General features: G+C 43.3%; 1 protein-coding gene across 1 annotated transcript in view; it reads left to right on the top strand.

The window, feature by feature from the left end:
* Ust (uronyl 2-sulfotransferase) overlaps positions 1-13,208 on the top strand; it is a 286,573-nt gene that overhangs the window by 155,928 nt on the left and 117,437 nt on the right. Inside the window, exon 3 of the mRNA XM_057762423.1 lies at positions 12,031-12,186. Within this exon, the coding sequence (XP_057618406.1) occupies positions 12,031-12,186 (156 nt within the window). The remainder of the gene's footprint in view (positions 1-12,030; positions 12,187-13,208) is intronic.

The raw sequence follows: 13,208 nt of genomic DNA, 5'->3' as shown, positions 1-13,208 counted from the left end.
GTAATGGTGATAGCAAAAACCACAGGGAAGATTTGAAGGGCTGATAAGAGTGGAGAGAGGCTGCCAAGCACAGGCAACACACACACACACACATATCCTCCTCTCCCCAGATACGTGCAAAAGCAATCCAAAGGCCCCCAAAGCATTTGGGAATATTCCTCCCAGAAGGCTTGGCGACTCTCTTTCCTGCTCCTCGAGCCTCATAAGTGTAATAGTAGGTGACCTCTATTGTTCTAGGACTCCATAAGCACAGTTTCCTTTGACTGAGCTGCCTGAATTTTTGTAATTGTAACATTTTTGGTAATTAGATGCCGTTTTATGGACTTCTTTCTGTCTGTAATGTGTATGCTGGCCAAGGAAAGAAGCAGAGAGTGATTCATAACTCAAAATGAAGATTCGTAACTCAAAAAAAAAAAAAGCAAATTTCTTGCCTGTTCATTAATTTGACCTTTGCGGGTATCCATCTTCTTGTCCCTTGGCGCTCATTTAGCATCATCCAAGAAGTGGCTTCCTCATCAAAAACTCCAATGGAAGGAAACATCCAAAAACTGTGCCTCTGTCTCCTTGTACAAGTAGCCGCTTTAGCAGACGATAGTGGTAAAGAGACGGTGCTGTAAATACAGAGATGGAGACAGTAGCTAGATCAGAATGGTTGAATCTTTAGAAGTGCAGGATGCCACACAGGCAAACCCCTGGATATCCGTCACCACTGTATGGGCCTGGCTTCACAACATGGTATGTAGACAGGAGAGAAATTGTGGGTAGCACTCAGGTTCGCTACTGTCAGGTACACCCCAGGAAACTCTGGACTAAAGAACTTGCTCAAAGTCGCTCTTTCAAATGCACTGAACCACTTAGAGTAACAAAACCATAGAGGACACCAGCATTTCATGGTCCTCAATCATCCAGGGAGTTTATTTCTTTGCTACACTTTTTCTTATTTAACTTTGCAAATGAGACAAATTCATAGACTTCCCTCTAGTTTTAGAAGACAATCAAAAGAACTACTTTCTAATGATAAAAATATTTAATATTTTCATCCCAACTGTTTATTAATGGACAGGCATGTTATTAATTATCTACACTTGCATGGCAGAGAGACCCAGGTGAACTTATTAGCTACTTTTATCTTCCTATAGATCGCATTAGACACAAAACTGCAGTAATTGAAAGCGGGGGAGGGAAAAGCATAAAGTTGAGATTTGGCCCAGTGTCTGAGAGAAGACAGGTTATGAATGAATAATTAGAAGAGCACAAAGATGTTATTTCAGACTTGTGGCTGGGAGGAGCTTTGTACCCAAGGGTCACACACTGAGAGGAAATGGCATTTTTAAATGGGTCCTCTGTGTTTCCTCTTTAAGAATGGAGGAAAGGCACTCAGAGGGTAGGAGTGGTATTGGGGATGGGAGAACAGGTATATATTTGGAAGAGGGCATGGCATGGGCACACCGGTGGTCAGAGGCCAGTGAATCTCAGCCCTGGGTTCTGGAAGTCTTTCTGGCAGTCTTGAATAGGGCAGGGAGCTGATTAAAACAGAAATAATCAGTGAAGATGTAAGGTAGCTGTATTACATCACAAGAGCAAACAAGAATGAGACGGCTAGAACACTGCCTACGCTTTCAAAATAGTGTGTGCTGGGACCCATGGTAGCAGCATAAATTACTGAAACTTTGAAAGTTTTCTTTCTGTTCTGAATACACATTGCCATTTTGAATATATTTCATGGTAAATCATGGCAAAATCTAGTAGTGATTAAATTTTTTGGAGAACTTTGTACACAAACACTGTGTCTACATCAACCATGCCTCTTCCTCTCCCTGCAACTCCTCTTTTGTTCTTCCCACTCCCTCCCAAATTCACAGCCTCCTCTTTAATTATCACTCACACACACATGTGCGCACACACGTGCACACACATACACGGTTTAGCATTGCCTGGATGTGCATGTGTACAAGGATGACTACCTGGATTTAGGCAATCTTTTGGGGAGTCCCTAGAGAGAACCTATTTCCCCTCTCGGAAGCCACCTGTAACTAACTCTCTTCATCTGGGGGTGAGACCTTGTGAAATTTCCCCCATCCAGGTTGACGTGTCAACTGATATTGATCTGACACAGGTGTAGTCTGAGCAACCACACTGCTGAAATTTCCTGACTACAGTCCCCTCAGCATGTCTGGAGGACATTTTCTTGTAGCAGGCATCCTGGTTTGATTCTTACTATCTTCCCACACACCCTTCCATGACTGTCCTCGAGTATTAGATATGTGGGTTGAATTGCAGATGTATCCAGTGGGGTTAGGCTCTCCAGTGTTACGTATTTTCTGAATTTTGACTAGTTGTGGATCTTTGTGGTGGTTCCTATGTGTTGTAGAAAAAGAGAGCTTCACTTGTCTGGAGTATAAGGGTCAGAGCACATCATAGAAGTTATATTAGTCCTTGGGCACCTGAGGATAAGGAACCTGAAATGAACCTATCCTATAGCCATACTGATGAATGTCTTGCATATCACCATAGAACCTTCATCTAGCGATGGATGGAGATAGAGACAGAGACCCACACTGGAGCACCGGACTGAGCTCCCAAGGTCCTAATGAGGAGCAAAAGGAGAGAGAACATGAACAAGGAAGTCAGGACCACGAGGGGTGCACCCACCCACTGAGACAGTGGGGCCGATCTATTGGGAGCTCACCAAGGCCAGCTGGACTGTGACTGAAAAAGCATGGGATAAAACTGGACTCTCTGAACATGGCGGACAATGAGAGCTGATGAGAGGCCAAGGACAATGGCACGGGGTTTTGATCCTACTTCATGTTCTGGCTTTGTGGGAGCCTAGACAGTTTGGATGTTCACCTTCCTAGACCTGGATGGAGGAGGGAGGACCTTGGACTTTCCACAGGGCAGGGAACCCTGACTGCTCTTGGGACTGGAGAGGGAGGAGAAGAGGAGTGGGGGGAGGGGGAGAGGGGCAGGAGGAGGGGGAGGGAAATGGGAAGCGGGGAGAAAGCGGAAATTTTTTTTTCAATAAAAAAAAAAGAAGTTATGTTAGTTTAGGACAGTGGCAATAGTAGATTCTCCTCTTGGCTCTATAGCCTCTCCAGTTATGGATAGGTAGCTAGGTTTACAGTACCAGGCATGAATTTCTCATTGCCCAGGTCTTAAGTGTATTGGTTGATTACCCCAAGGATAAATGTGCCACTATTGCACCACTGGTTATATCTTGCTGTGCTGGTCATTGTTGTGGCTTGTAGGCGTCACAGATGGGTGGGGCCAATTGCTCTTTTCCCTAGTATGAGAGCCAGTCCTCATTGAGGAGGCCATTTTTAAAGCATTTCTAGCCCATAAGTTAATAAAGATACAGACTTAACGTAATAACTTATCAGCTTCAGAAGATAATTTACTGGATGTTACTTCAGTCCTTCCCTCTCACAAGAAAACCTAGTCTTGAAGGTGTGAAGTCTCTAGCACCGTGGTATTATGGGAAACCTTAAAATGCGGATTAGTTAAGTGAGTTTGAACAGCTCTCAAAGTTCTGTGGGCTGTGCATAACAGGAATAAATTCAGACTTGACACGTCCTGGCTGTGGCTGCCCTTGCTTTGGTATGTTTAACTATGAAGTGGAAATTCTGGAAAGTCACCAAGTACAATTTTATTCATTGAGGAAAGTCTGTTTCTATTCGGCATAGCATTGGCTCTCAAGGGCTAACACTGTGTCAGTGTTTGGTGAGAATTTCAGTTAACTCCACATTCAATTAACCAGCCCACCTGGTCTCTAACCCATCTGGATGAACAGGCATTTATCAAGGACTGTGTAATATATGTAACACATGCTCAGGTAGTCACGACTGCCAGCTCAAGGAGAGACCATGCGCTGGTTGCAAGGAGAGACCATGCGCTGGTTGGTTTCGTGTGGCAGCTTGACACAGCCTAGAGTCATTAGAAAGGAAAGAGCCTCAGGTGAGGAAAGGCCTTCTTTGGACCCAGCTGTAAGGCATCATCTCAATTCGTGATCAATGGGGGAGGGCCAAGCCCATGGTGGGTGGTGCCATCCATGGTCTGCTGGTCCTGGGTTCCATAAGAAAGCAGGCTGAGCAAGCCAGGACAAGATGCCAGTAAGCAGCACCCTTCCATGGCCTCTGTATCAGCTCCTGCTTCCAGGTTCCAGCCCTGCTTGAGTTCCTGTTCCAACTTCCTGCAATGGTGGAATATGATTTGGAAGTATTAAACCAAATAAGCCCTTTCCTCCCCAATTTGCTTTTTGATCATGGTGTTTTATCACATGAATAGAAACACTAACTAGGACAGACCACCAGTACACAGCTCTCCAGGCCTGGCTGGGGTCATGCAGGCAACCTTTTAACCACTTTCATCTTTCAGGCCATAGGGAGCCCTTTAAAAATCACTTGACACAGGATGTTTGCGAATCCTCGCAGCACTGCCTGGTAGCAAAGGCTCCTGGGAGCCACTAGAATCCCCAATCCTTATTCTAAACCAGAGGTTCCCAACCTTCCCAATGCTGTGACCCTTTAATACAGTTCCTCATGTGGTGGTGACCCCCAATCATAAAATTATTTTCGTTGCTACTTTATAACTGTAATTTTGCCACTGTTATAGATCATAGTGTAAATGTCTGTGTTTCCTGATGGTTTTAGGCAACCCTACAAAAGGGTCATGACCCACAGGTTGAGAACCACTGCCATAAACTGTCTCAGTGAATCCAAGTACAGGTGATAGATATCAGCACTTTTTAAAAAAAAAAATCTACAAATAATTAGAATACACAGCCATTTGAAAGATACACGGTATAATAAATGCTCTTTTGCAGGGACTTAAGCTTAGCTTTGATGTTGGTTCTTCAATTATACAAACCCCTAAAAAGTCCTACAGTCAAAGACCATTGAAGTGTTGACCTAGACCAAGACATGGTCTGCCTCAAAGGCTTTTTCTCCCCTCCCCCTCCTTTCCAGCAGGGGACAAACCATTAAACTTGTAGCTGTCATCTGGTGGTAGTTACTGCTGCGCTCAGGAGTTGGAAGGCCTTCTGTTTATTTGGCATGTTCCACATGGGCCTGTCAGGCTCTGGGGGGTTGTGGCATTTGCAGAACTTACAAGGCAGAAACATAAAAATACATAATTCATAGAGGGAAATATTTTGGAGGCTCCTTCACTTTTGTCAATTGGCCATAAAATGGAAACCACAGACATAACATTCATATACCCATACTAGCTATACTTGAAGAATTATTTGAGGTGGTAACAATGAAGGCTTTTGGTGGATATTTCTCCACAGGGCACCCAAAGCAAGAGTCTGAATTCATAAGGTGTGCACAAAGGTTAATGGGATCCTTCAAGGGAGGGATGCAGATTCTCTACCTGACAACCGGCAAACACCTATTGGTGAAAATGGGATTTGTGGGTTAGTGTCTCTCCATAGTCATTAAGTGTCTCATTTGAAGAGATTTGCTTGTCTCTTCAAGGACATGAAGAGTTTTATAAACATTCCCTTGTAAATTCCCGTTTCTTGCTTGTCTCCTTTTTTTTTTTTTTTTTTTTTTAGTGGAAGACTTTCATAATACTCCAGGCGGCCAGGCATATTGCTGATAAGGGTTTTGGAGGGGGAAGGAGCAATGTGGAAGTTCATCCTGCTACTTCCTCTCATTAGTGGTGTTGACACTGAGGTCACATTCGTTCCTTAAAATGAGTCTGGGGATGGAGGAAAAGTCTTACCTGCTTTTGTCGGCCTCGCTTAGGCAGTCGGGTAACCGCTGAGTAGTGTCGCCTATAGTTACTGCGGCAGGCAGCTGCTGAGAAGCAGCGTGCCTAATGAGGTTCGCTACATGCAAGACCCAAGAAAGGAAATAGCCTGTTGCCTTCTGCCACAGAAATCAAGCCAGAAGCTCCCTTTGCTTTTGGATTTGATGGTACTGCACAGAGGTCCTGGAGATCCAAAAAGCCGAGAGCCGGGTTCCAGTTGTTTATGTGACTTCTGAGCTTTGCGACCTTGGAAATGGCAATTGATCCCTCTGGACTTCATTTCATTCATCTAAATATAATTCCGCTCTCTCACAGGAAGTTTTGAGAGACTGCGATGACAAAGAGAATGTAGAGTTCTAACCAAATGAAACATTGGACTGTAGCGGGTGACAGTTCTGGGTCATGGGCCGGACTGCCTGCGTTATTAACTTCGAACTCCACTGTCCTGGGGATGATGTGGTCTGTGAGGAAGAGGACAGTGGCGGGGGAGTGACATGGAGGATAATATTGCTACTTAAGCCATTTGATGACATAAGCTCTTATAGAAATAGAAATGCACAGCTAGATTAAGAGACAGCAAGGCTATTGGACATGCCGTTGTTAATCACTGTGAATGAGGATTAGAAAGGTTAGCTCCAGGCAGTGGTTGGCTGTTGAGAGAGGGAATATCATTTTTTTTTCCCGGGGATGAGCGTCCTGATAGATCATCACATCCCAAGTGGTCAGCCCAAAACACGTGTACACAGGAGCAGCACAAAATGTACTCAGTGGATTTATATGTATGTGTAAACATATGTATGTGCATATATGTAACAATGATAACTAAAGAAGAGGTCTTGAAATTGAGAGGGAGTGGAAGAAATATGCGAGGGGTTGGGGAAGAGAAGGGGAAAAAGGATGTAAAAGCAGTGTTCCAGTATAAAATTCTTAAAAAATGCATTAGAATTCTTTAGCACAGCACAGGGGCCAAGATGGGATCAGTCCTCTGTGAAGTCTAGTCCCTTTCCATGGTCTTTCCAAACAATACCCTTCAGACAACAGGGAGGCTGATTTTTTAAAGGAGAGATACAGAAGTGAATCTGTGTTTCTCCCTAGAGCAGTTATGAATCAACTTCTTACTGTTTACTTTAACAGTATCCAAAACTAAGTGTCGATTTAGCCTGCCTCACTGGCCCATCACCTCTCCTAGGCTGTTTAAGAAACAATTTGAGCTGGAGAGTGGTTTGTGTGTGATGATGTATCATGGTGTCTTTGAAGGTCACAGTGTGATTTCGGAAACCTATAGGATGACACATTCCCCAATCCCCATTACAGGGCTCCATATCAGTGTTAGATGGAAATAGTCTCAATGGGAATGTTGTGTTCTCCCTTTGTTTTAAGAAACTTTTCCTGGGCGAAGGGAACAAATATATGCTCATCCCTGTGAAAACCGCAGAGAGGATTTCACCCAAGTCTAGCTTTGTAAAACAGTGAGTACAACCCAGCTTACTTATAGGATCTTAGACAAGTCATGGGCAGCTACATCAACTTAGGAAAACACAAATATCTCTGACAAAGGTTAACTGTCTATACATCCTTGGGGGGCGAGGGAAAGCAAAGCCTGTGATGTCTTCCCCTCCCCCAGCAAAGGTTGTCTGCTTAAAACCCCTACAGAAAGAGACAGGACCGACCCCCTAAGACCTTTTCCTTAGTAGCCCATAACTACATATAATCCTGGGAAGGGTTAGGGCCTTGTGAGACCTTTCTTCTAATAATCTTGAACTGTCTATGAATCCTGTGGGGAGGGATGCGTGTGGAACCACATGAGCCCCGCCTCCATGATAAAAAGTTAACAGGCCCAGTCTTGTTCAGAGATATCTCCAGAGGACATGATCAAAATGCATGGAAGACAGTGTCCTAAGATACCTTTCTTTTTAGTCCAAGGATTTTTGATCTTATATAAATGTCTCTTATAATCGATAATATTTATGATTGTCTTAGTTAGGGTTCTATTGCAATGAAGACACACCATGACCACAGCAACTTTTACGAAGGAAAACATTTAGTTGTTTGGCTTACAGTTCAGAGGTTCAGTCCACTGTCATCATGAAGGCACACAGTGACACACAGGCTGACATGGTGCTAGAGAGGTAATTGAGAGTTCTGCATCTTGTGCCGGCAACAGGAAGTGAACTGACTCACCGGGTACTGCTTGAGCACATATGAAACCTCAAAGCCCGCCTCCACAGTGATACACTTCCTCCAGCAAGAGCACACCTCCTAATAGTGCCATTCCCTTGGGGAGCCATTTTCTTTCAAACCACCACTATGATTGTTATTTGAGACCTCCCACAACACTAATGAAAGACTTGCACTAATAGTTTTAAAGACTAATTCATTACTATAATAATAAAGGCACCTATTAGCCAAAGGAAGCAGTATGGTAGTCAGTGTGTTCCATATCAGGAGAAGGAGTACTTTCCCCTCATGTCTCTAGCAAGCGCCGCACTCCTCCGTCTAGTCCTTCTTAGACATGCCTGCAGCCCTGCACCATGACTGTCTCTATATCTACAATAATAACTGAAATAAAAGAATGGTGTCTTAGGACACTGTCCTCCATGCATGACTTAATCACAGTCCTCTGGAGCTGCAAGTAAGTGTGACCCCCTAGTTTCTATGTTACAGATGCAGATGTAACAATTCTCTTTCTTCCTAGCTTCTATGTTACAGATGCAAATGTAACCATTCTCTTTCTTCCGTGACTCTATTGTATTACAAGATGCGGTGGGGTCTATACGGAAAGGCCAATTTTCAAGTAATTGCTTTTCTTTTATGTTTTACAGTTATTTACAGTTATGTGTGTGAGAGAAGGTACTCATGCCATATGTGTGGGGGTCAGAGGACAGTTTTGGGGAGTTGGTCTGTTCCTTCCACTGTGAGAGTCGCTGGGCTCAGACTCAAGTTGTCAGGCTCACAAGCAACTGTCTTGGTCTGTTGAACCATTTCACCAGCCTTGGGCAATTGATTTTTATAGAGAAATTGAACTGTGTGATTATATGGGCAGCTGGCACGGTTGTAGTCAGTACCAGCCCTGGTTATACTGGAGGACCAAGTAATCAACACTATATTAACTCTTTCATACTAATCTTGATCACCTAGGCCAACCTCCTTGGTTCATACTTATACCTGCAAACATGACTGATCTCTCTGAGTATCTGTGTTGCCATAGTTACCAGAGAACAGACTTTGGGGGAGGGTACACACCGATAATATTCTAAATAAAGACCTATTACTGTGATGATCTTTTTTACCCTGGTAACTTTCGTTTGCATTTTCTTAGAAAGATCATCGGTATTTGAAGATTTTCTTGGTTTCAAATTTTAGCAGAATCACACTGTTAGCATTAGGTAGCTTATTAAATCGATCAGAGTGGACAAGACATGGTCAGCATCTGCCAATGCTCTTTGTATATACAAGACACATTCTAGGCAGTGTGAAGACACACCACAGAAGGCCAGAAGACTGGCCCTAGGGATGTGGCTATAAAAGAATAATAGGAATGGGAAGAATTGTATCACAGTAGCTTGTGACTGGCTACTAAGTAGCCCATGGAGATACTGTGGCTGTTTCTAAGTTCATCCCTGTAGGCTATTTCAAGACAGTCCCTTAATCTGTAGGACAGAGGTTATGTTTTGAGTGTGTTCGTCGGTGGCTTTTGTGCGGTGCTCTGCCATCCTCCTTTGGGCTTTTCTCACAACCTTCCGTCGTGGGAAGATGCTGAAGGAAAGGAACTTCTGACTGTTGTCATCAGTCAGTGCACAGTGCTGATCATTCAAGATGGAAATGGGGACTCGATTGGGGGTACAAATATTTAATCATAGATGCTTTGTATAATGCTTCTGTAGTCAATCCAGGTGTTTATCACTGGGTGGTTAGGAATGAAAATGAAGTCAGAGAAAGCCTTATTTGGAAAAGGTGAAGTTATAAATATCTCTGCAGATGATGTCATCTTATATGTAGAACTCCCCGAGTAAAGATGGAGGAAATCATTAGTATTGTTAGCATTTGCTCCATTCACTAATGAATTAGCACACAGGATTCAAGATCAATGTGCAAAAATCAGCTGTATTCCTGGTAATGGACCATCCAAAAATAAAATTAAGGAAATAATTCCCCTCATAAAGCATCAAAAAGAATAAATTGAGACTATAAAGGTTTCCCACTGAATATTATGAGATATCAGTGAAACAAATTAAAGAATGACATCAGTAGAAAAGCAATGTGTGTTCATGAATGGAAAACAATGTTGTTAGGATAGCAATCGTTCCCCAAATGTTAAATGGAATTAAAATTTCAATTACCTGGAGGGTTTTTTTTTTTTTTTTTTTTTTGGCAAAAAGATGATTATAAAATTCCTTTGGACATTCCTTCTGGAAATTTACGGGACCCAGAATGACTGAAATCTGTTCTTGTGCAATCAAGGAACAAAGCTGAATGGACTCACCTGTCCTAATTTCAAACCTTCCTTCAAAGTTATCCTAATGAAGATTGTTAGGTGATGCCCAGGATGGACACAGAGGGACAGCCTGGAAGTTGTCAGTAAGGCTGACAGATGAAGAAAGAGCAAGCCGTTCACTAAACGTTGCTGGGACCATTTGAAGGTCACCTGCAAATGTACAAAACTAGGCCTGATCCAATGCGGCAGAAAGAATGAACTTAGAGTGCATCAAAGGTTCAAACCGTTAGGACTGGAGTGTAAAACTCTGAGAAGAAAAGAGGTCCGCACCGCATGGAATGTCTTAGATCTCAGAGCACAAATAGCCAAAATAAAATTGGCTCCAACCAAAGCGTAAAACTTTTAGACTTCTCAAGAACCTGTTATGAAAGCAAAAAGACAGCCCCAAGAATAAGAAGAAGAAAAAAAAAACATCTGTAGTTCATTTATCTATAAACAAAGAAATGAATATAACGCCCTATAAATGCATCAATAAAGCTCAACTTGACAATGTAAAAACTTTAAAAATACGTTTCCACAAAGAAAATAGAAAGTGACCAACACACACACACATACACACGATGGTCAACTGGATTAGTCACTAGGGAAATATAACTTAAAACCACAATGGGCTATCACTTCACACCCACTGGGATGTTTATAATAAAAAATAAAAACACAAAAACAGGCAGTAACCGAGGTTGGCAAGGATGTGGGGGAACTGGAAGGCTCATGTTGCTGATGGGAATATAGAGCAGCGCAGCTGTATTGAAAACAGTTTGGCACGAAACACTAGATGCTGAGCTGTTGGAGGTCCGGAAGCCCCACTTCTAGGTATGCATATAGGGGAATCTGAAACGCGTCCATACAAAATCAGGTATGCACCTCCTCACAGCCGTGTTACTATGGGAACATGACCCATCAGCTATGGTCCATCAGCTGAGGTATCAGAACCCAGTTTGTTCTTGCAAGGCAGTGGTGCCCAGCCATGTAAGAGGATGGAGTATTGAGTCACTCATTCTACAGTGCCGCAGATGCTGAAAAATGTTCTGACATCATTTCTCCAGAGCCCTCTGGGAATCTCACGAGGCAGAACATATGGAAACGGTTCCAGGAAATTGGGATAATGTGGGAACGTGAAACAATGGCTAGCAGGAATGAGGGTCTGCTGCTGGTGATGACAATGCCCTGGATCTTGATGGTGGTGATGCTCTTATAATGGGGGATCTACTGAAAAGAAATTCCTTAAATTTTATAATGAACTCCTGCTTATAAGTTTGATTTTTTTATAATATATGAGTTCTACATCATTTTTGCTGTGGTTATGTGAGACAAGGTCTCAGTATGTAGCTCTTGCTGTCCTGGAACTTGCTCTGTAGACCAGGCTGGCCGGGAATGCAGAGATCCAACTGCCTCTGCATCCCAAGTGCTGGAATTAAAGGCATGTGTCACCACACAAGTCTCTACATCAGTCTTTAATGTCACTATCTTCTTTGATTAATCCAGTCTGATAAAGCATTCCTTGAAAAAATTTACTAAAGCATGTGCTCCAGTGCCATGCTTTTGAGGCTAACTCATGATCAGTCCTTATAGACTCCATGAAACTTGATCAGTTTCAAGTCTGACGGAGTGCGGGCAGGTCAGCTCTCTCTCTGAAAATGTGATGAGGGGTTCTGTGTGCACAGTAACTCCTTGCTTCTGCGCGCCCGTCCACTTGACATGTCCAGCATTCCGTGTTGTCATGTAGTGAGGAGGACTCGCATTTTCACTCACGGTTCATGCTGCTTCTCTCGCTCTCCTTCCAGGTCCTTCCTTTCCCCAGCCAGGTGGTCTACAACAGAGTCGGCAAGTGTGGCAGCCGCACCGTGGTCTTGCTCCTGAGAATCTTGTCAGAGAAGCACGGGTTCAATTTGGTCACATCAGACATTCACAACAGAACCAGGCTGACTAAAAACGAACAAGTAAGTTGACATCCCCACTGTTAAGTCACGCAGTTAGTGGGCGACTTATGGGATATCCTTCGTGACGAAGCTTCAACTGCATGCTGTATTTTTCTCAGGGTGAAGAAGGAAATTTAAGGTAGGATTTGTGTAGGAAATCTGAGCCGCAGGAAGTCTTCATAAGTGTTTACTTCTGTCAGGTCAGATGGACTGTATACATTAGCCATGGGCTATTTTGCTAAGTTAGATTAATAAGATGGATAATCTCAAAATCTTTAAATCACTGAGTTAGATAAATATTACTAACACCTTTGGAGTCCAACAAAATATTTTTCTTTCAGCATTTTTTCCTTTGCATTTCCTCGTCTGTATCCTAAGTCTTCACAGCAAAGAGCTTTCTTTCTTGTGAAGGAAATCTAGTTGGCTGACGCAGAGCAGGGGTCCCGTAAAAAACTCAGAAGATCCTGGCTTCCAAAGCAGCATATGTTATATCCAGTGGGAGCAAACCAATCTCCTACTCTGCCGGGTCTCTTTTGGCACCAGAATCGCTACATGCAGAGACAGAAATGCCTGGGGCAGGATGCGGTACTGTTGACTGCTGGGAAGTTCTAAAGGCTTGTCCTGCTTTGAAAACCCCTGGAGGGGGCTGGAGAGATGGCTCAGAGGTTAAGAGCATTGCCTGCTCTTCCAAAGGTCCTGAGTTCAATTCCCAGCAACCACATGGTGGCTCACAACCATCTGTAATGGGGTCTGGTGCCCTCTTCTGGCCTGCAGGCATACAGACAGACAGAATATCGTATACATAATAAATAAATAAATATATATTTAAAAAAAAAAAAAAAAGAAAACCCCTGGAGAGATAAGGACAGCTGTCTCTATGGAGCTGCCGGTGTAGGAGACTTGGGTGCTGTAGTCTCTGTGATCTTTCTGCAAGATAAAGTTTGATGTCAGCCTGGTTATCAGTTTCTCCTGTGATAAAATATCCCAATGAAAGCAACTTAAAAGGGAAAAGGGGGTGTAGCTGAAGAGATGGCTCAGAGGTA

The sequence above is a fragment of the Chionomys nivalis genome, chromosome 2, assembly GCF_950005125.1.
Source record: "Chionomys nivalis chromosome 2, mChiNiv1.1, whole genome shotgun sequence".
Taxonomy (NCBI): Eukaryota; Metazoa; Chordata; class Mammalia; order Rodentia; family Cricetidae; genus Chionomys; species Chionomys nivalis.
Note: the sequence above shows the minus strand (reverse complement) of the source record. Positions and strands in the feature narration are given on the sequence as shown.